The sequence below is a fragment of the Engystomops pustulosus genome, unplaced genomic scaffold (assembly GCF_040894005.1).
Source record: "Engystomops pustulosus unplaced genomic scaffold, aEngPut4.maternal MAT_SCAFFOLD_119, whole genome shotgun sequence".
Taxonomy (NCBI): Eukaryota; Metazoa; Chordata; class Amphibia; order Anura; family Leptodactylidae; genus Engystomops; species Engystomops pustulosus.
In genome coordinates, this window is record NW_027285000.1 from 308,166 (window position 1) to 333,413 (window position 25,248).

At 52.3% G+C, this 25,248-nt stretch overlaps 2 protein-coding genes across 3 annotated transcripts; one reads left to right on the top strand and one right to left on the bottom strand.

Moving 5' to 3' along the window:
• Positions 1-435: 435 nt before the first annotated feature.
• On the bottom strand, positions 436-22,285 carry RAB13 (RAB13, member RAS oncogene family). 2 transcript variants are annotated; one of them, XM_072131683.1, is made up of 9 exons: positions 22,199-22,285; positions 7,032-7,161; positions 4,796-4,856; positions 4,518-4,578; positions 4,344-4,421; positions 3,896-3,985; positions 1,398-1,463; positions 1,276-1,326; positions 436-1,197 (listed from the first exon to the last, which is right to left on the bottom strand). In XM_072131683.1, the coding sequence occupies exons 2-9, from the start codon at positions 7,153-7,155 to the stop codon at positions 1,123-1,125; spliced, it is 606 nt and encodes a 201-aa protein (XP_071987784.1). In that variant the 5' UTR covers positions 7,156-7,161; positions 22,199-22,285; the 3' UTR covers positions 436-1,122. The 2 variants fall into 2 exon arrangements, with proteins under 2 accessions (XP_071987784.1, XP_071987783.1); XM_072131682.1 differs by lacking the exon at positions 22,199-22,285 and having other exon boundaries at positions 7,032-7,289.
• RPS27 (ribosomal protein S27) lies at positions 22,201-25,248 on the top strand. Its single transcript, XM_072131684.1, has 4 exons — positions 22,201-22,348; positions 24,559-24,667; positions 24,809-24,919; positions 24,999-25,248. Exons 1-4 carry the CDS (start codon positions 22,343-22,345, stop codon positions 25,025-25,027), a joined length of 255 nt encoding a protein of 84 aa, XP_071987785.1. The 5' UTR covers positions 22,201-22,342; the 3' UTR covers positions 25,028-25,248.

Genomic DNA, 25,248 nt, shown 5'->3' on the forward strand with positions numbered 1-25,248 from the left:
TGGTCAGGGGTCAGCATGGGCGCTCTGACCCCTCTGTGACTACACCCCCCATACACAGCGAGCTGCCATGTCCTGTGTGTCCTGACACCTTTCTATCATAGCCAGCAGTGGTCAGGGGTCAGCATGGGCGCTCTGTCCTCTCTGTGACTACACCCCCATACACAGCGAGCTGCCATGTCCTGTGTCCTGACACCTTTCTATCATAGCCAGCAGGGGTCAGGGGTCAGCATGGGTGCTCTGACCCCTCTGTGACTACACCCCCCATACACAGCGAGCTGCCATGTCCTGTGTCCTGACACCTTTCTATCATAGCCAGCAGTGGTCAGGGGTCAGCATGTGGGCTTATTCAATGACAGGATGTGCAGTGTGCGTGTGATAACTCCTTCCCCTGTGTTCTATCAGGTAAATGTTGGACACACAGATAACACCGAGTGATTACAAATGTTAGAAAACAGAATTTATTACACAGAGCGGAGCGCGTTGCTCCCTATACATGTTACCGGGGATCGTACATTATGCAGTGCGCAGCGTCCATTTCCCCTATTAACATATACTGCATTGCTATTGGCTCAGACCGCTGCCCTGGACCAACCAATCAGTGCTCTCTGATCAGAGCGGCCTCCGAGGTCCTATGGGAATTATTACTAGTAGGAATAGATGTGCCAGAGCCTCGAATTTGGGGGCCGAAACTTCTCAGAGACGTGGACCCCCTTATATCCGTACAGCAGTGTAATAGTAAACACATACATGAAATATCCATCTGGTGGAGGACTACAGCTCCCAGCATGCCCTGTCCTACCACACACACACATTCAACGCCTCCTGAATCACATTCCACATCCGTAATACTGCAGCAATGGGCAGGAAGATGCCCCCTACAGAGGAGCCTCCACCACAGCGACAATGGAAGGCGCCGAACCACCACCGTCATCCGCATTCACAGTCCAAGTATGGCTGCCCTCTCCCCGGTACGCAGGCAGCCTCTACTCCTAAATTACGTGTCCTATAAGGAATGTCCATGGGGATTCAGCAGTATGGGGGTTCCCGGGGTCGGCGCCATATTAGTTCTATATCAGGATAAGTGGCACCCATAAGCGGCCTCTGATCTCCTCCGGTGGATCCTTATATCACAGAACATTTGTTGCTTCCTTTCTTAGAAGAACTTTTTAAATCCACCGGATCCTTCATCCCGTGTGCCTGTGAAATAACAGAGAGTCAGGGCGGAGGGGTCACCGGGGTCCATGGGGGGGGATATGGGGAAGGGGCCGCACTCACCGCCCTCCGGGACATCTGCATCAGGATATCTGTGGCCAGAGCATTGAAAGCCTAAGAAGAGACAGGACAGGTTTAGTGGATGGGACTCCAGGACCCCGGCCCCGGTATCCAGGGTCACTCACCTCGTCCACGTTCTGGCTGGACTTAGCGCTCGTCTCAAAGAAGCGGATGCCATGCTCCTTAGCGAGCTGAGGGGAGGGACAAGAAGAGGACAATTACCACCGGACATGTATGGACACTCACTACCGAGGACTCAGGACACACAAGAATAGTCACCACAGAGGACAAAGGACACACAAGAATAGTCACCACAGAGGACACAGGACACACAAGGATAGTCACCACCGAGGACGCAGGACACACAAGAATAGTCACCACCGAGGACATAGGACACACAAGAATAGTCACCACCGAGGACGCAGGACACACAAGAATAGTCACCACAGAGGACAAAGGACACACAAGAATAGTCACCACAGAGGACAAAGGACACACAAGGATAGTCATCACCGAGGACACAGGACACACAAGGATAGTCACCACCGAGGACGCAGGACACACAAGAATAGTCACCACAGAGGACAAAGGACACACAAGAATAGTCACCACAGAGGACGCAGGACACACAAGAATAGTCACAACAGAGGACAAAGGACACACAAGGATAGTCACCACAGAGGACAAAGGACACACAAGGATACTCACCACAGAGGACGCAGGTCACACAAGGATAGTCACCACCGACGACACAGGACACACAAGGATAGTCACCACAGAGGACACAGGACACACAAGGATAGTCACCACCGAGGACGCAGGACACACAAGGATAGTCACCACCGAGGACGCAGGACACACAAGGATAGTCACCACAGAGGACACAGGACACGCAAGAATAGTCACCACCGAGGACACAGGACACACAAGAATAGTCACCACCAAGGACACACAAGGATAGTCACCACCGAGGACACAGGACACACAAGAATATTCATCACACAGGACACACAAGGATAGTCACCACCGAGGACACAGGACACACAAGAATAGTCACCACCGAGGACAAAGGACACACAAGGATAGTCACCACCGAGGACACAGGACACACAAGGATGGTCACCACCGAGGACACAGGACACACAAGGATGGTCACCACCGAGGACACAGGACACACAAGGATAGTCACCACCGAGGACACAGGACACACAAGGATAGTCACCACAGAAAACATAGGACACACAAGGATAGTCACCACCGAGGACACAGGACACACAAGAATAGTCACCACCGAGGACAAAGGACACACAAGGATAGTCACCACCGAGGACACAGGACACACAAGGATGGTCACCACCGAGGACACAGGACACACAAGGATGGTCACCACCGAGGACACAGGACACACAAGGATGGTCACCACCGAGGACACAGGACACACAAGGATGGTCACCACCGAGGACACAGGACACACAAGGATGGTCACCACCGAGGACACAGGACACACAAGGATGGTCACCACCGAGGACACAGGACACACAAGGATGGTCACCACCGAGGACACAGGACACACAAGGATAGTCACCACCGAGGACACAGGACACACAAGGATGGTCACCACAGAAAACATAGGACACACAAGGATAGTCACCACCGAGGACGCAGGACACACAAGGATAGTCACCACCGAGGACGCAGAACACACAAGGATAGTCACCACCGAGGACACAGGACACACAAGGATAGTCACCACCGAGGACAAAGGACACACAAGGATAGTCACCACCGAGGACGCAGGACACACAAGGATAGTCACCACCGAGGACAAAGGACACACAAGAATAGTCACCACAGAGGACACAGGACACACAAGGATAGTCACCACAGAGGACACAGGACACACAAGGATAGTCACCACCGAGGACAAAGGACACACAAGGATAGTCACCACCGAGGACACAGGACACACAAGGATGGTCACCACCGAGGACACAGGACACACAAGGATGGTCACCACCGAGGACACAGGACACACAAGGATAGTCACCACCGAGGACACAGGACACACAAGGATGGTCACCACAGAAAACATAGGACACACAAGGATAGTCACCACCGAGGACGCAGGACACACAAGGATAGTCACCACCGAGGACGCAGAACACACAAGGATAGTCACCACCGAGGACAAAGGACACACAAGGATGGTCACCACCGAGGACACAGGACACACAAGGATGGTCACCACAGAGGACACAGGACACAAAAGGATAGTTACCACCGAGGACAAAGGACACACAAGGATAGTCACCACCGAGGACACAGGACACACAAGGATGGTCACCACAGAGGACAAAGGACACACAAGGATAGTTACCACAGAGGACACAGGACACACAAGGATAGTCACCACAGAGGACACAGGACACACAAGGAATGTCACCACAGAAAACATAGGACACATGAGGATAGTGGACACCAAGAACATGTAAACTCTCACCATTGTGGACACATACTATATACTCTCTCTTTACTAATGGGCGAGTACCACATTATCCTGGTCCTTGGATCACATATAGACATTGCCTCCCCCTTACTTCTAGTAACAAGGACACATCCTTACCTTCTCCCCGCGCTCTTTCGGCACTTTCCGTCTGCTCTCTATGTCACATTTATTCCCCAGCAGCATCCGCTCTACACCCGCCGCAGCGTTCTGTGAGGACAAACAAGACGCGTCACAAGACTGTAAGAGTCCGACCCGGCGAGAACAACAACAGAACCGCTCATCCTCTAATACAACTGTCCCCCGCACCTTACAGACCAACAACCCCCACTATCTGCATCACCTATACCCTGCGTTCTACAACCTACTAAATACTAAGGCCCTAACCCTGTGCATCCCCTGCACTCTACACCAGACCCCCTCACTCTCCTCTCGACCTCTAAACTTCTCACACCCATCACCCTCCAATCTCCCAATGCTGTTTGTCCTCTGGACTTACAACTCCTGACACTTTCTGGACCAACACCGTCCCCCACAGACGCCCCTCACCCCTCCGATCGTCAGTCACCTCTTTAATGCTCTTCATCCAGTTCTGAATATTTTCAAAGGATCGTTCATCGGTGATGTCATAAACCAGGATGATCCCCTGAAATATAGAGACAAAGTCCCGACTGTAATAAATGAGAGGGGGCGACACTGAGCAGGGATCTTCTCTTCCGGATATAGACGCCCCCCTACTCACCATTGCCCCCCGATAATAGGCTGTCGTGATGGTCTTGAATCTCTCTTGTCCGGCCGTGTCCCTGAGAAAGAAAATGTAATGGATCAGTGATGGGCTCCGCTCTGCTGACGTGTGATTGGCCGGGAGAGGCGAGGGCGGCCATGTTGGAAGTCAATGGGAACTTGTATATCCGGGAAAGAGATTGAGGACAGTGATATTGCCTCCCCGTTACGTGTCCCCGCAGACGCTGCTGCTGCTGCTGCAGAACCTCTTGGATGTCTCTCCTCCTGGTCACTCACCAGACTTGCAGTTTTATCTTCTTTCCTTGAATCTCAGTCGTCCGGATTTTAAAATCAATTCCTGCACAAAAAAAAAGACAAAATATGACTCAACCTTAAAAATCCATCAGAACCGCGACACAACCCACTGCAAGATCCGATACTCAGGAGCCTAGGAAGGCTGGGTGACTACCGCTGGGGAAGACATGCTCCGGTCTGGATTTGGGGACAGTGGTTCCTCATCATTATGCAGATTTCTGTACACCCCTCCCCCCATGGATGGACGGGACGTCCTGGGAGTGAGGGATGAGGGGCAGGAAGGAAGATGAGGAATCCTGAGTGACAGCGGATCAGAGCCAGCGCCTTCCTGCTTTTGTTACTGGGATGAAATCACAAAAAACCAACCATAAAACCAACGAAGTTGTCGCTGCGTCATGTGGGAGGAGTCAGACAGTGTGGTGACAGATCGATACAAGTTTCCAAGATGGCGTCCGCCACAAGACGTGACAAACGAGCGACAACGAGCAACAAAGACTCAGAGATGTGACAGGCGAGGAATGACAAGAATGGAGCGAGAACAGCGAAAAATACAGGAGAGGACAAAAAGAGAGACAAAGTAGCAGAAAGAGAATACAAGACATAACATATACAATACAACACAATATAACACAATATAACACTACTCACACAGGACACAATAATCCACACACAACAAGAAACAACATAAGACAAGACCGAAAACATAAATGTAATATAAAAAAGTATAACACAAGTGAAATCATACAACACAATGAGAAACGCACAAAATACAACATATACCTCAGATATACAGTATATAAAGTACAACACACAGTATACAGCACAATACACAATGTAGTATAGTATATAACACAACTCCATAGAATAACACTAGTATATAATGTAACACCCGGCACCGAGATACAACATATACCTCAGATATACAGTATATAAAGTACAACACACAGTATACAGCACAATACACAATGTAACACATAGTATATAACACAACACCATAGAATAACACTAGTATATAATGTAACACCCGGCACCGAGATACAACATATACCTCAGATATACAGTATATAGAGTACAACACACAGTATACAGCACAATACACAATGTAACACATAGTATATAACACAACACCATAGAATAACACTAGTATATAATGTAACACCCGGCACCGAGATACAACATATACCTCAGATATACAGTATATAAAGTACAACACACAGTATACAGCACAATACACAATGTAACACAACACCATAGAATAACACTAGTATATAATGTAACACCCGGCACCGAGATACAACATATACCTCAGATATACAGTATATAAAGTACAACACACAGTATACAGCACAATACACAATGTAACACATAGTATATAACACAACACCATAGAATAACACTAGTATATAATGTAACACCCGGCACCGAGATACAACATATACCTCAGATATACAGTATATAAAGTACAACACACAGTATACAGCACGATACACAATGTAACACATAGTATATAACACAACACCATAGAATAACACTAGTATATAATGTAACACACTGCACCGAGATACAACATATACCTCAGATATACAGTATATAAAGTACAACACACAGTATACAGCACAATACACAATGTAACACATAGTATATAACACAACACCATAGAATAACACTAGTATATAATGTAACACCCGGCACCGAGATACAACATATACCTCAGATATACAGTATATAAAGTACAACACACAGTATACAGCACAATACACAATGTAACACAACACCATAGAATAACACTAGTATATAATGTAACACACTGCACCGAGATACAACATATACCTCAGATATACAGTATATAGAGTACAACACACAGTATACAGCACAATACACAATGTAACACATAGTATATAACACAACACCATAGAATAACACTAGTATATAATGTAACACCCGGCACCGAGATACAACATATACCTCAGATATACAGTATATAAAGTACAACACACAGTATACAGCACAATACACAATGTAACACATAGTATATAACATAACACCATAGAATAACACTAGTATATAATGTAACACCCGGCACCGAGATACAACATAAACACACAATACAATATAAACTGTAAGACGCAGAGCACACAGTCATGTAATCAGGATACACAGTGGAGATAAGATAACTCCCAGCATACCCCAGGCTTGTCCGCAGAGCTGACAGTCTCACCTATGGTGGAGATGTAGGTGCTGTTGAAGCTGTCCTCGGAGAAGCGGACGATCAGACAGGTCTTCCCCACCCCGCTGTCCCCGATCAGCAGCAGCTTGAAGAGATGGTCATAGGATTTCGCCATATTGACCTGGAGGGAAGGGAGGAGAGAACTCAGCAAAAGTGAGGAGAGCACAGGAGGGAGTGCGGAGGAGGGGAGGAGGAGGAGGGAGCACCGGCAAACACAACTCAGGATTGGACAAGAGGAAAACCGGCAGGAATGAGGGAAGAATGGGAAGAGGCCGGGATACAGGGAAGAGCCCAGACAGAGGGGCAGCAGGGGGCAGCAAGAGGGTGGGCACACAGGGGGCAGGGATAAGTGTAACACACAGGGGGCAGCAAGAGGGTGGGCACACAGGGGGCAGGAATAAGTGTAACACACAGGGGGCAGCAAGAGGGTGGGCACACAGGGGGCAGGGATAAGTGTAACACACAGGGGACAGGGATAAGTGTAACACACAGGGGGCAGCTAGAGGGTGGGCACACAGGGGGCAGGGATAAGTGTAACACACAGGGACAGGGATAAGTGTAACACACAGGGGACAGGGATAAGTGTAACACACAGGGGGCAGGGATAAGTGTAACACACAGTGGGCAGCAAGAGGGTGGGCACACAGGGGACAGGGATAAGTGTAACACACAGGGGGCAGCAAGAGGGTGGGCACACAGGGGGCAGGGATAAGTGTAACACACAGGGGACAGGGATAAGTGTAACACACAGGGGGCAGCTAGAGGGTGGGCACACAGGGGGCAGGGATAAGTGTAACACACAGGGGGCAGGGATAAGTGTAACACACAGTGGGCAGCAAGAGGGTGGGCACACAGGGGACAGGGATAAGTGTAACACACAGGGGGCAGCAAGAGGGTGGGCACACAGGGGGCAGGGATAAGTGTAACACACAGGGGGCAGGGATAAGTGTAACACACAGTGGGCAGCAAGAGGGTGGGCACACAGGGGACAGGGATAAGTGTAACACACAGGGGGCAGCAAGAGGGTGGGCACACAGGGGGCAGGGATAAGTGTAACACACAGTGGGCAGCAAGAGGGTGGGCACACAGGGGACAGGGATAAGTGTAACACACAGGGGGCAGCAAGAGGGTGGGCACACAGGGGACAGGGATAAGTGTAACACACAGGGGGCAGCTAGAGGGTGGGCACACAGGGGGCAGGGATAAGTGTAACACACAGGGGGCAGCTAGAGGGTGGGCACACAGGGGACAGGGATAAGTGTAACACACAGGGGGCAGCTAGAGGGTGGGCACACAGGGGGCAGGGATAAGTGTAACACACAGGGGGCAGGAAGAGGGTGGGCACACAGGGGGCAGGGATAAGTGTAACACACAGGGGGCAGGGATAAGTGTAACACACAGGGGACAAGGATAAGTGTAACACACAGGGGGCAGGGATAAGTGTAACACACAGGGGACAAGGAATAAGTGTAACACACAGGGGGCAGCAAGAGGGTGGGCACACAGGGGGCAGGGATAAGTGTAACACACAGGGGACAGGGATAAGTGTAACACACAGGGGGCAGCAAGAGGGTGGGCACACAGGGGGCAGGGATAAGTGTAACACACAGGGACAGGGATAAGTGTAACTCACAGGGGACATGGATAAGTGTAACACACAGGGGACATGGATAAGTGTAACACACAGGGACAAGGAAAAGTGTAACACACAGGGGACGGGGATAAATGTAACACACAGGGGACAGGGATAAATGTAACACACAGGGGACAGGGATAAGTGTAACACACAGGGGACAGGGATAAGTGTAACACACAGGGGACAGGGATAAGTGTAACACACAGGGGACAGGGATAAGTGTAACACACACAGGGGACAGGGATAAGTGTAACACACACAGGGGACAGGGATAAGTGTAACACACAGGGGACAGGGATAAATGTAACACACAGGGGACAGGGATAAGTGTAACACACAGGGGACAGGGATAAGTGTAACACACACAGGGGACAGGGATAAGTGTAACACACAGGGGACAAGGATAAGTGTAACACACAGGGATAAGTGTAACAAAGGGGACAGGGATAAGTGTAACACACACAGGGGACAGGGATAAGTGTAACACACAGGGGACAGGGATAAGTGTAACACACAGGGACAGGAATAAGTGTAACACACAGGGGACAGGGATAAGTGTAACACACAGGGGACAGGGATAAGTGTAACACACAGGGGACAGGGATAAGTGTAACACACAGGGGACAGGGATAAGTGTAACACACAGGGAAAAGGGATAAGTGTAACACACAGGGGCAGGGATAAGTGTAACACACAGGGGGCAGGGATAAGTGTAACACACAGGGGGCAGGGATAAGTGTAACACACAGGGGGCAGGGATAAGTGTAACACACAGGGGACAGGGATAAGTGTAACACACAGGGGACAGGGATAAGTGTAACACACAGGAATAAGTGTAACACACAGGGGACAGGGATAAGTGTAACACACAGCGGACAGGGATAAGTGTAACACACAGGGGACAGGGATAAGTGTAACACACAGGGGACAGGGATAAGTGTAACACACAGGGGACGGGGATAAGTGTAACACACAGGGGACGGGGATAAGTGTAACACACAGGGGACAGGGATAAGTGTAACACACAGGGGGCAGGGATAAGTGTAACACACAGGGGACAGGGATAAGTGTAACACACAGGGGACAGGGATAAGTGTAACACACAGGGGCAGGGATAAGTGTAACACACAGGGGACAGGGATAAATGTAACACACAGGGGACAGGGATAAGTGTAACACACAGTGGGCAGCAAGAGGGTGGGCACACAGGGGACAGGGATAAGTGTAACACACAGGGGGCAGCAAGAGGGTGGGCACACAGGGGGCAGGGATAAGTGTAACACACAGGGGGCAGGGATAAGTGTAACACACAGTGGGCAGCAAGAGGGTGGGCACACAGGGGGCAGGAATAAGTGTAACACACAGGGGGCAGCTAGAGGGTGGGCACACAGGGGACAGGGATAAGTGTAACACACAGGGGGCAGCAAGAGGGTGGGCACACAGGGGACAGGGATAAGTGTAACACACAGGGGGCAGCTAGAGGGTGGGCACACAGGGGACAGGGATAAGTGTAACACACAGGGGGCAGCTAGAGGGTGGGCACACAGGGGGCAGGGATAAGTGTAACACACAGGGGGCAGGGATAAGTGTAACACACAGTGGGCAGCAAGAGGGTGGGCACACAGGGGACAGGGATAAGTGTAACACACAGGGGGCAGCAAGAGGGTGGGCACACAGGGGGCAGGGATAAGTGTAACACACAGGGGGCAGGGATAAGTGTAACACACAGTGGGCAGCAAGAGGGTGGGCACACAGGGGACAGGGATAAGTGTAACACACAGGGGGCAGCTAGAGGGTGGGCACACAGGGGGCAGGGATAAGTGTAACACACAGGGGGCAGGGATAAGTGTAACACACAGTGGGCAGCAAGAGGGTGGGCACACAGGGGACAGGGATAAGTGTAACACACAGGGGGCAGCAAGAGGGTGGGCACACAGGGGGCAGGGATAAGTGTAACACACAGGGGGCAGGGATAAGTGTAACACACAGTGGGCAGCAAGAGGGTGGGCACACAGGGGACAGGGATAAGTGTAACACACAGGGGGCAGCAAGAGGGTGGGCACACAGGGGGCAGGGATAAGTGTAACACACAGTGGGCAGCAAGAGGGTGGGCACACAGGGGACAGGGATAAGTGTAACACACAGGGGGCAGCAAGAGGGTGGGCACACAGGGGGCAGGGATAAGTGTAACACACAGGGGGCAGCAAGAGGGTGGGCACACAGGGGACAGGGATAAGTGTAACACACAGGGGGCAGCTAGAGGGTGGGCACACAGGGGGCAGGGATAAGTGTAACACACAGGGGGCAGCTAGAGGGTGGGCACACAGGGGACAGGGATAATGTAACACACAGGGGGCAGCTAGAGGGTGGGCACACAGGGGACAGGGATAAGTGTAACACACAGGGGGCAGCTAGAGGGTGGGCACACAGGGGACAAGGAATAAGTGTAACACACAGGGGGCAGCAAGAGGGTGGGCACACAGGGGGCAGGGATAAGTGTAACACACAGGGGACAGGGATAAGTAACACACAGGGGGCAGCAAGAGGGTGGGCACACATGGGACAGGGATAAGTGTAACACACAGGGGACAGGGATAAGTGTAACACACAGGGGGCAGCAAGAGGGTGGGCACACAGGGGGCAGGGATAAGTGTAACACACAGGGACAGGGATAAGTGTAACTCACAGGGGACATGGATAAGTGTAACACACAGGGGACATGGATAAGTGTAACACACAGGGACAAGGAAAAGTGTAACACACAGGGGACGGGGATAAATGTAACACACAGGGGACAGGGATAAATGTAACACACAGGGGACAGGGATACGTGTAACACACAGGGGACAGGGATAAGTGTAACACACACAGGGGACAGGGATAAGTGTAACACACACAGGGGACAGGGATAAGTGTAACACACAGGGGACAGGGATAAATGTAACACACAGGGGACAGGGATAAGTGTAACACACAGGGGACAGGGATAAGTGTAACACACACAGGGGACAGGGATAAGTGTAACACACAGGGGACAAGGATAAGTGTAACACACAGGGATAAGTGTAACAAAGGGGACAGGGATAAGTGTAACACACAGGGGACAGGGATAAGTGTAACACACACAGGGGACAGGGATAAGTGTAACACACAGGGGACAGGGATAAGTGTAACACACAGGGACAGGGATAAGTGTAACACACAGGGGACAGGGATAAGTGTAACACACAGGGGACAGGGATAAGTGTAACACACAGGGGACAGGGATAAGTGTAACACACAGGGAAAAGGGATAAGTGTAACACACAGGGGCAGGGATAAGTGTAACACACAGGGGGCAGGGATAAGTGTAACACACAGGGGGCAGGGATAAGTGTAACACACAGGGGGCAGGGATAAGTGTAACACACAGGGGACAGGGATAAGTGTAACACACAGGGGACAGGGATAAGTGTAACACACAGGGATAAGTGTAACACACAGGGGACAGGGATAAGTGTAACACACAGGGGACAGGGATAAGTGTAACACACAGGGGACAGGGATAAGTGTAACACACAGGGGACAGGGATAAGTGTAACACACAGGGGACGGGGATAAGTGTAACACACAGGGGACGGGGATAAGTGTAACACACAGGGGACAGGGATAAGTGTAACACACAGGGGGCAGGGATAAGTGTAACACACAGGGGACAGGGATAAGTGTAACACACAGGGGCAGGGATAAGTGTAACACACAGGGGACAGGGATAAATGTAACACACAGGGGACAGGGATAAGTGTAACACACAGGGGGCAGGGATAAGTGTAACACAGGGGACAGGGATAAATGTAACACACAGGGGACAGGGATAAGTGTAACACACACAGGGGACAGGGATAAGTGTAACACACAGGGGGCAGGGATAAGTGTAACACAGGGGACAGGGATAAATGTAACACACAGGGGACAGGGATAAGTGTAACACACAGGGGACAGGGATAAGTGTAACACACAGGGATAAGTGTAACACACAGGGGACAAGGATAAGTGTAACACACGGGGACAGGGATAAGTGTAACACACAGGGGACATGGATAAATGTAACACACAGGGGACATGGATAAGTGTAACACACAGGGACAAGGAAAAGTGTAACACACAGGGGACGGGGATAAGTGTAACACACAGGGGACGGGGATAAGTGTAACACACAGGGGACAGGGATAAGTGTAACACACACAGGGGACAGGGATAAGTGTAACACACAGGGATAAGTGTAACACACAGGGACAGGGATACGTGTAACACACACAGGGGACAGGTATAAGTGTAACACACAGGGGACAGGGATAAGTGTAACACACAGGGGACAGGGATAAGTGTAACACACACAGGGGACAGGGATAAGTGTAACACACAGGGATAAGTGTAACACACAGGGACAGGGATAAGTGTAACACACAGGGGACGGGGATAAGTGTAACACACAGGGACAGGGATAAGTGTAACACACAGGGGACAGGGATAAGTGTAACACACAGGGGACAGGGATAAGTGTAACACACAGGGGACAGGGATAAGTGTAACACACAGGGGGCAGCAAGAGGAGGGACACACAGGGGATATAGATAAGTGTAACACACACGGGGCAGTGTGCCCTCCAATAACTCCTAGGGGTGACTGTCCTATACCATGGCCCCACATCATCACAGCAGCAGGGGGCAGTGTGTCCTCCTATCATTCTAGGGGTGGCTGTCCTATACCATGGCCCCACATCATCACACCAGCAGGGGGCAGTGTGTCCTCCTATCACTCCTAGGGGTGACTGTCCTATACCATGGCCCCACATCATCACACCAGCAGGGGGCAGTGTGTCCTCCTAACACTCTAGGGGCAGTGTGTCCTATACCATGGCCCCCACATCATCACACCAGCAGGGGGCAGTGTGTCCTCCTATCACTCTAGGGGTAACTGTCCTATACCATGGCCCCACATCATCACACCAGCAGGGGGCAGTGTGTCCTCCTATCATTCCTAGGGGTGACTGTCCTATACCATGGCCCCCACATCATCACACCAGCAGGGGGCAGTGTCCTCCTATCATTCCTAGGGGTGACTGTCCTATACCAAGGCCCCACATCATCACACCAGAAGGGGGCAGTGTGTCCTCCTATCACTCCTAGGGGTGACTGTCCTATACCATGGCCCCCACATCATCACACCAGCAGGGAGCAGTGTGTCCTCCTATCACTAATAGGGGTGACTGTCCTATACCATGACCCCTACATCATCACACCAGCAGGGGGCAGTGTGTCCTCCTATCACTCCTAGGGGTGACTGTCCTATACCATGGCCCCTACACCATCACACCAGCAGGGGGCAGTGTGTCCTCCTAACACTCTAGGGGCAGTGTGTCCTATACCATGGCCCCCACATCATCACACCAGCAGGGGGCAGTGTGTCCTCCTATCACTCTAGGGGTAACTGTCCTATACCATGGCCCCACATCATCACACCAGCAGGGGGCAGTGTGTCCTCCTATCATTCCAAGGGTGACTGTCCTATACCATGGCCCCCACATCATCACACCAGCAGGGGGCAGTGTCCTCCTATCATTCCTAGGGGTGACTGTCCTATACCATGGCCCCACATCATCACACCAGCAGAGGGCAGTGTGTCCTCCTATCACTCCTAGGGGTGACTGTCCTATACCATGACCCCTACATCATCACACCAGCAGGGGGCAGTGTGTCCTCCTATCACTCTAGGGGTGACTGTCCTATACCATGGCCCCCACATCATCACACCAGCAGGGGGCAGTGTCCTCCTATCACTGCTAGGGGTGACTGTCCTATACCATGGCCCCACATCATCACACCAGCAGGGGGCAGTGTCCTCCTATCATTCCTAGGGGTGACTGTCCTATACCAAGGCCCCACATCATCACACCAGCAGGGGGCAGTGTGTCCTCCTATCACTCTAGGGGTGACTGTCCTATACCAAGGCCCCACATCATCACACCAGCAGGGGGCAGTGTGTCCTCCTATCACTCCTAGGGGTGACTGTCCTATTCCATGGCACCCACATCATCACACCAGCAGGGGGCAGTGTGTCCTCCTATCACTTCTAGGGGTGACTGTCCTATACCATGGCCCCCACATCATCACACCAGCAGAGGGCAGTGTGTCCTCCTATCACTCCTAGGGGTGACTGTCCTATACCATGGCCCCCACATCATCACACCAGCAGGGAGCAGTGTGTCCTCCTATCACTCCTAGGGGTGACTGTCCTATACCATGGCCCCCACATCATCACACCAGCAGGGGGCAGTGTGTCCTCCTATCACTGCTAGGGGGGACTGCCCTATACCCTGTCCCCACATCATGTCACCAGCAGGGGGCAGTGTCCTCCTATCACTGCTAGGGGTGACTGTCCTATACCATGACCCCTACATCATCACACCAGCAGGGGGCAGTGTCCTCCTATCACTGCTAGGGGTGACTGTCCTATACCATGACCCCTACATCATCACACCAGCAGGGGGCAGTGTCCTCCTATCACTCTAGGGGTGACTGTCCTATACCATGGCCCCACATCATCACACCAGCAGGGGGCAGTGTCCTCCTATCACTCTAGGGGTGACTGTCCTATACCATGTCCCCACATCATCACACCAGCAGGGGGCAGTGTGTCCTCCTATCACTACTAGGGGTGACTGTCCTATACCATGGCCCCCACATCATCACACCAGCAGGGGGCAGTGTGTCCTCCTATCACTCTAGGGGTGACTGTCCTATACCATGGCCCCCACATCATCACACCAGCAGGGGGCAGTGTGTTTTCCTATCACTCTAGGGGTGACTGTCCCATACCATGGCCCCCACATCATCACACCAGCAGGGGGCAGTGTCCTCCTATCACTCTAGGGGTGACTGTCCTATACCATGGCCCCCACATCATCACACCAGCAGGGGGCAGTGTGTTTTCCTATCACTCTAGGGGTGACTGTCCCATACCATGGCCCCCACATCATCACACCAGCAGGGGGCAGTGTCCTCCTATCATTCCTAGGGGTGACTGTCCTATACCATGGCCCCCACATCATCACACCAGCAGGGGGCAGTGTGTTTTCCTATCACTCTAGGGGTGACTGTCCCATACCATGGCCCCCACATCATCACACCAGCAGGGGGCAGTGTCCTCCTATCATTCCTAGGGGTGACTGTCCTATACCATGGCCCCCACATCATCACACCAGCAGGGGTCAGTGTGTTTTCCTATCACTCTAGGGGTGACTGTCCTATACCATGGCCCCACATCATCACACCAGCAGGGGGCAGTGTCCTCCTATCACTGCTAGGGGTGACTGTCCTATACCATGGCCCCACATCATCACACCAGCAGGGGGCAGTGTCCTCCTATCATTCCTAGGGGTGACTGTCCTATACCATGGCCCCCACATCATCACACCAGCAGGGGGCAGTGTGTCCTCCTATCACTCTAGGGGTGACTGGCCACCTCCTCAGCATGATGTGTGCATTAGGTGAGGGGACATGAAGCGCTGCTGCACCATCAACCTGAGAATCTCCTCCCATGGAGGTCATCACTACATATGACCCCAGCAGTGCAAGAGTCACAACACTGCTGCATATCATGGCAGCTTAGATACAGCAGCTCAGCTCCATGTAATGTCAGCTTAGATACAGCAGCTCAGCTCCATGTAATGTCAGCTTAGATACAGCAGCTCAGCTCCATGTAATGGCAGCTTAGATACAGCAGCTCAGCTCCATGTAATGGCAGCTTAGATACAGCAGCTCAGCTCCATGTAATGTCAGCTTAGATACAGAAGCTCAGATCTATATAATGTCAGCTTAGATACAGCAGCTCAGCTCCATGTAATGTCAGCTTAGATACAGCAGCTCAGCTCCATGTAATGTCAGCTTAGATACAGCAGCTCAGCTCCATGTAATGTCAGCTTAGATACAGCAGCTCAGCTCCATGTTATGTCAGCTTAGATACAGCAGCTCAGCTCCATGTTATGTCAGCTTAGATACAGCAGCTCAGCTCCATGTAATGTCAGCTTAGATACAGAAGCTCAGATCTATATAATGGCAGCTTAGATACAGCAGCTCAGCTCCATGTAATGTCAGCTTAGATACAGCAGCTCAGCTCCATGTAATGTCAGCTTAGATACCGCAGCTCAGCTCTATATGATGGCAGCTTAGATACAGCAGTTCAGCTCTATGTAAGATGGATGACTATATAATGGCAGCTTAGATACAGCAGCTCAGTTCTTTGTAAGGTGGGTGAATTTATAATGGCAGCTTAGATACAGCAGCCCAGCTTCATTTAAGGTGGATGCCTATATAATGGCAGCTTAGATACAGCAGCTTAGCTTTATGTAAGGTGGATGCCTATATAATGGCAGCTTAGATACAGCAGCCCAGCTCTATGTAAGGTGGATGCCTATATAATGGCAGCTTAGATACAGCAGTTCAGCTCCGTGTAAGGTGGATGCTTATATAATGGCAGCTTAGATACAGCAGCTCCGTTCTATGTAAGGTGGATTCCTATATAATGACAGCTTAGATACAGCAGCTCAGCTCTATGTAAGGTGGATGCCTATATAATGGCAGCTTAGATACAGCAGCTTAGCTTTATGTAAGGTGGATGCCTATATAATGACAGCTTAGATACAGCAGCTCAGCTCTATGTAAGGTGGATGCTTATATAATGGCAGCTTAGATACAGCAGTCCAGCTCCATGCAGGGTGGATGCTTACATAATGGCAGCTTAGATACAGCAGCTCAGCTCCACATAAGGTGGATGCCTATATAATGACAGCTTAGATACAGCAGCTCAGCTCTGTGTAAGGTGGATGCCTATATAATGGCAGCTTAGATACAGCAGCTCAGCTCAATGTAGGGTAGATGTCTATATAATGGCAGCTTAGATACAGCAGCTCAGCTTTATGTAAGGTGGATGCCTATATAATGGCAGCTTAGATACAGCAGCTCAGCTCCGTGTAAGATGGATGACTATATAATGGCAGCTTAGATACAGCAGCTCAGTTCTTTGTAAGGTGGGTGAATATATAATGGCAGCTTAGATACAGCAGCCCAGCTTCATTTAAGGTGGATGCCTATATAATGGCAGCTTAGATACAGCAGCTCAGCTCCATGTAGGGTGGATGTCTATATAATGGCAGCTTAGATACAGCAGCTCAGCTTTATGTAAGGTGGATGCTTATATAATGGCAGCTTAGATACAGCAGCTCAGCTCCATATAAGGTGGATGCTTATATAATGACAGCTTAGATACAGCAGCTCATCTCCATGTAAGGTGGATGCCTATATAATGACAGCTTAGATACAGCAGCTCAGCTCCATGTAAGGTGGATGCCTATATAATGGCAGCTTAGATACAGCAGCTCAGCTCTATGTAAGGTGGATGCTTATATAATGGCAGCTTAGATACAGCAGCTCAGCTCTATGTAAGGTGGATGCTTATATAATGACAGCTTAGATACAGCAGCTCAGCTCTATGTAAGGTGGATGCCTATATAATGGCAGCTTAGATACAGCAGCTCAGCTCCATGTAGGGTGGATGTCTATATAATGGCAGCTTAGATACAGCAGCTCAGCTTTATGTAAGGTGGATGCTTATATAATGGCAGCTTAGATACAGCAGCTCAGCTCCATATAAGGTGGATGCTTATATAATGGCAGCTTAGATACACCAGCTCAGCTTTATGTAAGGTGGATGCCTATATAATGGCAGCTTAGATACAGCAGCTCAGCTCTATGTAAGGTGGATGCTTATATAATGGCAGCTTAGATACAGCAGCTCAGCTCCGTGTAAGGCGAGTAATTATATGGTGAGGTCTTCTCTGAGTGCAGTGTAAGGAGAATCGTGTGACCCCGGCAGCTGCAGGTTTCTCTGTAGCCTCAGTCACCTGACAATACACTGAGCACTATTCCTAATCTACTCCCTGTGTTCACTCATTATGTTTACAGAATGTTTACTATGCGGCTACACTGTTGCGGTGTAAACAGAGTGTTAACCCCTTCAGGACTCCTGGGGATTGTCAGATTGTTTTCTCGTGTACTTCACATTAGTTTTGGAGATTTGGATGAAATCTTTTGTGTTTAGTTATGAAAACAACGGAAATTTAGCAACAATTGTGAAAAATTCTTCATTTTCGAGGTTCTAAATTCTCTACTTTTGAAGCGGACGGTCAGAGCTCCGGAATAGCTCCAAACATTTCCCGGATCTCTGCTTCATGTTGGAGGTTTTAGAAGATTCCACATATTTTATTAGGATCTTATGAGGCTCAGAATTTGGGGCCATTTTTCAAATTTTTTGGGAAATCTCCATTTATTTAGAGGGAGCGGCTCAACTTCCAACTGACTGTGAGGAGCCTTGTAAATGACCCCATTATGGACACTGCACCCCTCAACGTACGAGAAAGCACTGCTAAGAAGTTTGTTAACTTTTTAGGTGTTTTCTAGGGGTTAAAACAAAATGGAGGCACGGTCTACAGATTGTAATATTTTTGGGCAATACCTCATTTTGGGTGTAAAATTAATAAATTTTATATTTATTCTGTCGCCTCAAAACCTCTTTTTTATGGCCTTTTCATTTCACGTCTCATCATGGTCTCCTGAGAGGGAGGGGGACACGTCTCATCATGGTCTCCTGAGAGGGAGGGGGACACGTCTCATCATGGTCTCCTGAGAGGGAGGGGGACGCGTCTCATCATATTCTCCTGAGAGGGAGGGGGACACGTCTCATCATGGTCTCCTGAGAGGGAGGGGGACACGTCTCATCATGGTCTCCTGAGAGGGAGGGGGGGACACGTCTCATCATTGTCTCCTGAGAGGGAGGGGGACACGTCTCATGTCTCATCATGGTCTCCTGAGAGGGAGGGGGACACGTCTCATCATGGTCTCCTGAGAGGGAGGGGGACACGTCTCATCATGGTCTCCTGAGAGGGAGGGGGACACGTCTCATCATGGTCTCCTGAGAGGGAGGGGGACACGTCTCATCATGGTCTCCTGAGAGGGAGGGGGGGACACGTCTCATCATTGTCTCCTGAGAGGGAGGGGGACGTGTCTCATGTCTCATCATGGTCTCCTGAGAGGGAGGGGGACATGTCTCATCATGGTCTCCTGAGAGGGAGGGGGACACGTCTCATCATGGTCTCCTGAGAGGGAGGGGGACACGTCTCATCATGGTCTCCTGTGAGGGGAGGGTGACACGTCTCATCATTGTCTCCTGAGAGGGAGGGGGACGTGTCTCATCATGGTCTCATGAGAGGGAGGAGGACACGTCTCATCATGGACTCCTGAGAGGGAGGGGGACACGTCTCATCATGGTCTCCTGTGAGGGGAGGGTGACACGTCTCATCATTGTCTCCTGAGAGGGAGGGAGACGTGTCTCATCATGGTCTCATGAGAGGGAGGGGGACACGTCTCATCATGGACTCCTGAGAGGGAGGGGGAAACATGTCTTATCATGGTCTCCTGAGAGGGGGACAGGTCTCATCATGGTCTCCTGAGAGGGGAGGGGTACGCGTCTCATCATAGTCTCATGAGAGGGAGGGGAACATTTCTCATCATAGTCTCCTGAGAGGGAGGGGGACAGGTCTCATCATGGTCTCCTGAGAGGGAGGGGGGGCAGGTGTCATCATAGTCTCCTGAGAGGGAGGGGGGGACACGTCTCATCATAGTCTCCTGAGAGGGAGGAGGAGGCGTCTCATCATAGTCTCCTGAGAGGGAGGGGGACAGGTCTCATCATATTCTCCTGAGAGGGAGGGGAACACGTCTCATCATAGTCTCCTGAGAGAGGAGGGGGACGCGTCTCATCATAGTCTCATGAGAGAGGAGGGGGACGCGTCTCATCATATTCTCCTGAGAGGGAGGGGGGGCACGTGTCATCATAGTCTCCTGAGAGGGAGGGGGACAGGTCTCATCATGGTCTCCTGAGAGGGGAGGGGGACGCGTCTCATCATGGTCTCCTGAGAGGGGAAGGGGGACAGGTCTCAGTATGGTCTCCTGAGAAGGAGGGGACACGTCTCATCACAGTCTCTCAGGAGAGGGAGGGGAACATGTCTCATCATAGTCTCCTGAGAGGGAGGGGGATACATCTCATCATGGTCTCCTGAGAGGGAGGGGGACGTGTCTCATCATGGTCTCCTGAGAGGGAGGGGGACACGTCTCATCATGGTCTCCTGAGAGGGAGGGGGACACGTCTCATCATGGTCTCCTGAGAGGGAGGGTGACACGTCTCATCATTGTCTCCTGAGAGGGAGGGGGACGTGTCTCATCATGGTCTCATGAGAGGGAGGGGGACACGTCTCATCATGGACTCCTGAGAGGGAGGGGGACACGTCTCATCATGGTCTCCTGTGAGGGGAGGGTGACACGTCTCATCATTGTCTCCTGAGAGTGAGGGGGACGTGTCTCATCATGGTCTCATGAGAGGGAGGGGGACACGTCTCATCGTGGACTCCTGAGAGGGAGGGGGAGGCGTCTCATCATAGTCTCCTGAGAGGGAGGGGGACAGGTCTCATCATATTCTCCTGAGAGGGGAGGGGGACGCGTCTCATCATAGTCTCATGAGAGGGAGGGGAACATGTCTGAGAGGGAGGGGAACATGTCTCATCATAGTCTCCTGAGAGGGAGGGGGACAGGTCTCATCATGGTCTCCTAAGAGGGAGGGGGGGGGGGCACGTGTCATCATAGTCTCCTGAGAGGGAGGGGGGGACACGTCTCATCATATTCTCCTGAGAGGGGAGGGGGACGCGTCTCATCATAGTCTCATGAGAGGGAGGGGAACATGTCTCATCATAGTCTCCTGAGAGGGAGGGGGACACGTCTCATCATAGTCTCCTGAGAGGGACAGGTCTCATCATATTCTCCTGAGAGGGAGGGGGGGCACGTGTCATCATAGTCTCCTGAGAGGGAGGGGGACAGGTCTCATCATGGTCTCCTGAGAGGGGAAGGGGGACAGGTCTCAGTATGGTCTCCTGAGAAGGAGGGGACACGTCTCATCACAGTCTCCTGAGAGGGAGGGGAACATGTCTCATAATAGTCTCCTGAGAGGGAGGGGGATACATCTCATCATGGTCTCCTGAGAGGGGAGGGGGAAGCGTCTCATCATAGTATCCTGAGAGGGAGGGGGACGTATCTGGATACTTGGGGTATCGGACATGTCGGAGCTGAGGGCAGGGGAGGATTATGACATTCTAGGCTGTTACTCCAGTATAATATGAATATGCGGGTGATGAGGGTCACGCTCTGTTTCTCGCAGTAGATTGTGAGCTCTTGGGCCCCTCTCTCCATGTGATATACACAGGACATGTCCTGACTTGTCCTCCATTGCTCTCCCTCGTGTTAGTTGCCCCGGGCCTCACAATGACCCTGCCCAGGTCTCTGACCCCCTGTCCGGGTTACATGGAGCACATAGTATCCCCCCGTGTGACCCTCCCCCCGGCTCCCGCCCCCCATCCTCTATAATAGACTATAATAATTACCGATGACCTTCCCAAGATGGCGGCTCGGCGCCCCCGTTACGTCACTTCCGGGAGGGCGCACGCTCTCCCTTATAACCGCGGCGCGGCTTCCGGTCTCCCTCCTTTTCTACAGCGGCCGCATCCCGTGAACAACGTGACGTCGCCATGCCTGTGAGTGCGGGCCCGGGGCAGGACCAGGAGAGCGGGCGGGTGATCGGGTGGATGGCGGGCGGCGGGGCGCAGCAACCGGGGGCAGCGAGGGGGAAGCGGTCGGCGAGACGGCGCCCAGAGGCCTAGAGCGGCCCCGGGAGTATGGCGGGGTCACGTGGTGCCTGCTCCCGGGGCCTGTGCGGGGATACATCCGCCTGTACCGTATCCCCCGAGAGGGGGCAGTATGGAGGATGGGGGTTATTGTACTGCCCTGCTCGGTGCAGTATAAGGGGTGTATGGGGGTCTTGGCTCCTCCCCCTGCAGGGCGTGTAGTATTTGGGGGTCTCGTGTCCTCCCCTTGCAGGGTGTGTAGTATTTGGGGTGTATGGGGGGGAGGTCATGTCCTCCCTCTGCAGGGTGTGTAGTATTTGGGGTGTATGGGGGGGAGGTCATGTCCTCCCTCTGCAGGGTGTGCAGTATTTGGGGTGTATGGGGGGGAGGTCATGTCCTCCCTCTGCAGGGTGTGCAGTATTTGGGGTGTATGGGGGTCTCATGTCCTCCCCCCTGCAGGGTGTGCAGTATTTGGGGTGTATGGGGGTCTCATGTCCTCCCCCCTGCAGGGTGTGCAGTATTTGGGGTGTATGGGGGGGTCATGTCCTCCCCCTGCAGGGTGTGTAGTATTTGGGGTCTATGGGGAGGTCCTGTGTCCTCCCTCTGCAGGGTGTGTAGTATTTGGGGTGTATGGGGGGGGGGGGGGGGGTCATGTCCTCCCCCCTGCAGGGTGTGTAGTATTTGGGGTGTATGGGGAGGTCCTGTGTTCTCCCCCTGCAGGTGTACAGTATTTGGGGTGTATGGGGGGTCCTGTGTTCTTCCCATGCAGGGTGTACAGTATTTGGGGTGTATGGGGGGGTCCTGTGTTCTCCCCCTGCAGGGTGTACAGTATTTGGGGTGTATGGGGGGTCCTGTGTTCTCCCCCTGCAGGGTGTGTAGTATTTGGGGTGTATGGGGGGTCCTGTGTCCTCCCCCTGCAGGGTGTGTAGTATTTGGGGTGTATGGGGGGTCCTGTGTCCTCCCCCTGCAGGGTGTGTAGTATTTGGGGTGTATGGGGGGGGGGTCCTGTGTCCGCCCTCTGCAGGGTGTGTAGTATTTGGGGTGTATGGGGGGTACTGTGTCCTCCCCCTGCAGGGTGTGTAGTATTTGGGGTGTATGGGGGGTCCTGTGTTCTCCCCCTGCAGGGTGTACAGTATTTGGGGTGTATGGGGGTCCTGTGTTCTCCCCCTGCAGGGTGTGTAGTATTTGGGGTGTATGGGGGGTCCTGTGTCCTCCCCCTGCAGGGTGTGTAGTATTTGGGGTGTATGGGGGGGGGTCCTGTGTCCGCCCCCTGCAGGGTGTGTAGTATTTGGGGTGTATGGGGGGTACTGTGTCCTCCCCCTGCAGGGTGTGTAGTATTTGGGGTGTATGGGGGGTCCTGTGTCCGCCCCCTGCAGGGTGTGTAGTATTTGGGGTGTATGGGGGGTACTGTGTCCTCCCCCTGCAGGGTGTGTAGTATTTGGGGTGTATGGGGGGTCCTGTGTCCTCCCCCTGCAGGGTGTGTAGTATTTGGGGTGTATGGGGGGTCCTGTGTCCTCCCCCTGCAGGGTGTGTAGTATTTGGGGTGTATGGGGGGGTCCTGTGTTCTCCCCCTGCAGGGTGTGCAGTATTTGGGGTGTATGGGGGGGTCCTGTGTTCTCCCCCTGCAGGGTGTGCAGTATTTGGGGTCTATGGGGAGGTCCTGTGTCCTCCCCCCTGCAGGGTGTGTAGTATTTGGGGTGTATGGGGGGGGGGTCATGTCCTCCCCCTGCAGGGTGTGTAGTATTTGGGGTGTATGGGGGGGGGGTCATGTCCTCCCCCTGCAGGGTGTGTAGTATTTGGGGTGTATGGGGGGGTCATGTCCTCCCCCTGCAGGGTGTGTAGTATTTGGGGGTCTCGTGTCCTCCCCTTGCAGGGTGTGCAGTATTTGGGGTGTATGGGGGGAGGTCATGTCCTCCCTCTGCAGGGTGTGTAGTATTTGGGGGTCCTGTGTCCTCCCACCTGCAGGGTGTGTAGTATTTGGGGTGTATGGGGTGGGGTCATGTCCTCCCCCTGCAGGGTGTGTAGTATTTGGGGTGTATGGGGAGGTCCTGTGTCCTCCCACCTGCAGGGCGTTTAGTATTGGGGAGTATTTTGGGGTCTCACCTCTCCCCCTCTTGCAGCTCGCTAAGGATCTCCTGCACCCCACCCCCGAGGAGGAGAAGAGGAGACACAAGAAGAAGCGTCTGGTCCAGAGCCCCAACTCCTACTTCATGGATGTCAAGTGTCCGGGTGAGTGCCGGGGGAAGGGTTATGGTGCTGCACCGGGGGGGGGGCTGGTGATGTGGCTGCGCCAGCGGTTCCGGGGGGTTCGGTAATGTGGCTGCACCTGCTCTTCCTGTGCGCCCCCTCATGTCTCCCTTCTCCCCGCAGGTTGCTATAAGATCACCACGGTGTTCAGTCACGCCCAGACGGTGGTCCTGTGTGTCGGCTGCTCCACCGTCCTGTGCCAGCCCACCGGGGGCAAGGCCAGACTGACAGAGGGTGAGTGTCTGTGATGTTACACCTGGGGGGTGGTATAGATATTGGGGAGTGACCTCTGACCCCTCTCCTCTCCCCGCAGGTTGCTCTTTCAGGAGGAAGCAGCATTAGGATTGTGATGGAGGCGTCTGTGGGGCGCTGCCTGCACATGTCGGGGGGCCGGGGGACTCCGCTGCCTGTTACCCCCCTGAGTCAATAAATTTTGGATACAAATTTCCACCTGCGCCTTCAGTAATTATTTTGATGAATTGTCCTGTTTCCTGTGGATCTGTCTGAGGCGCCGCTGGTCATGTGACCTTGTTCTATCAATTAAACATCATTGAAAGATCCCA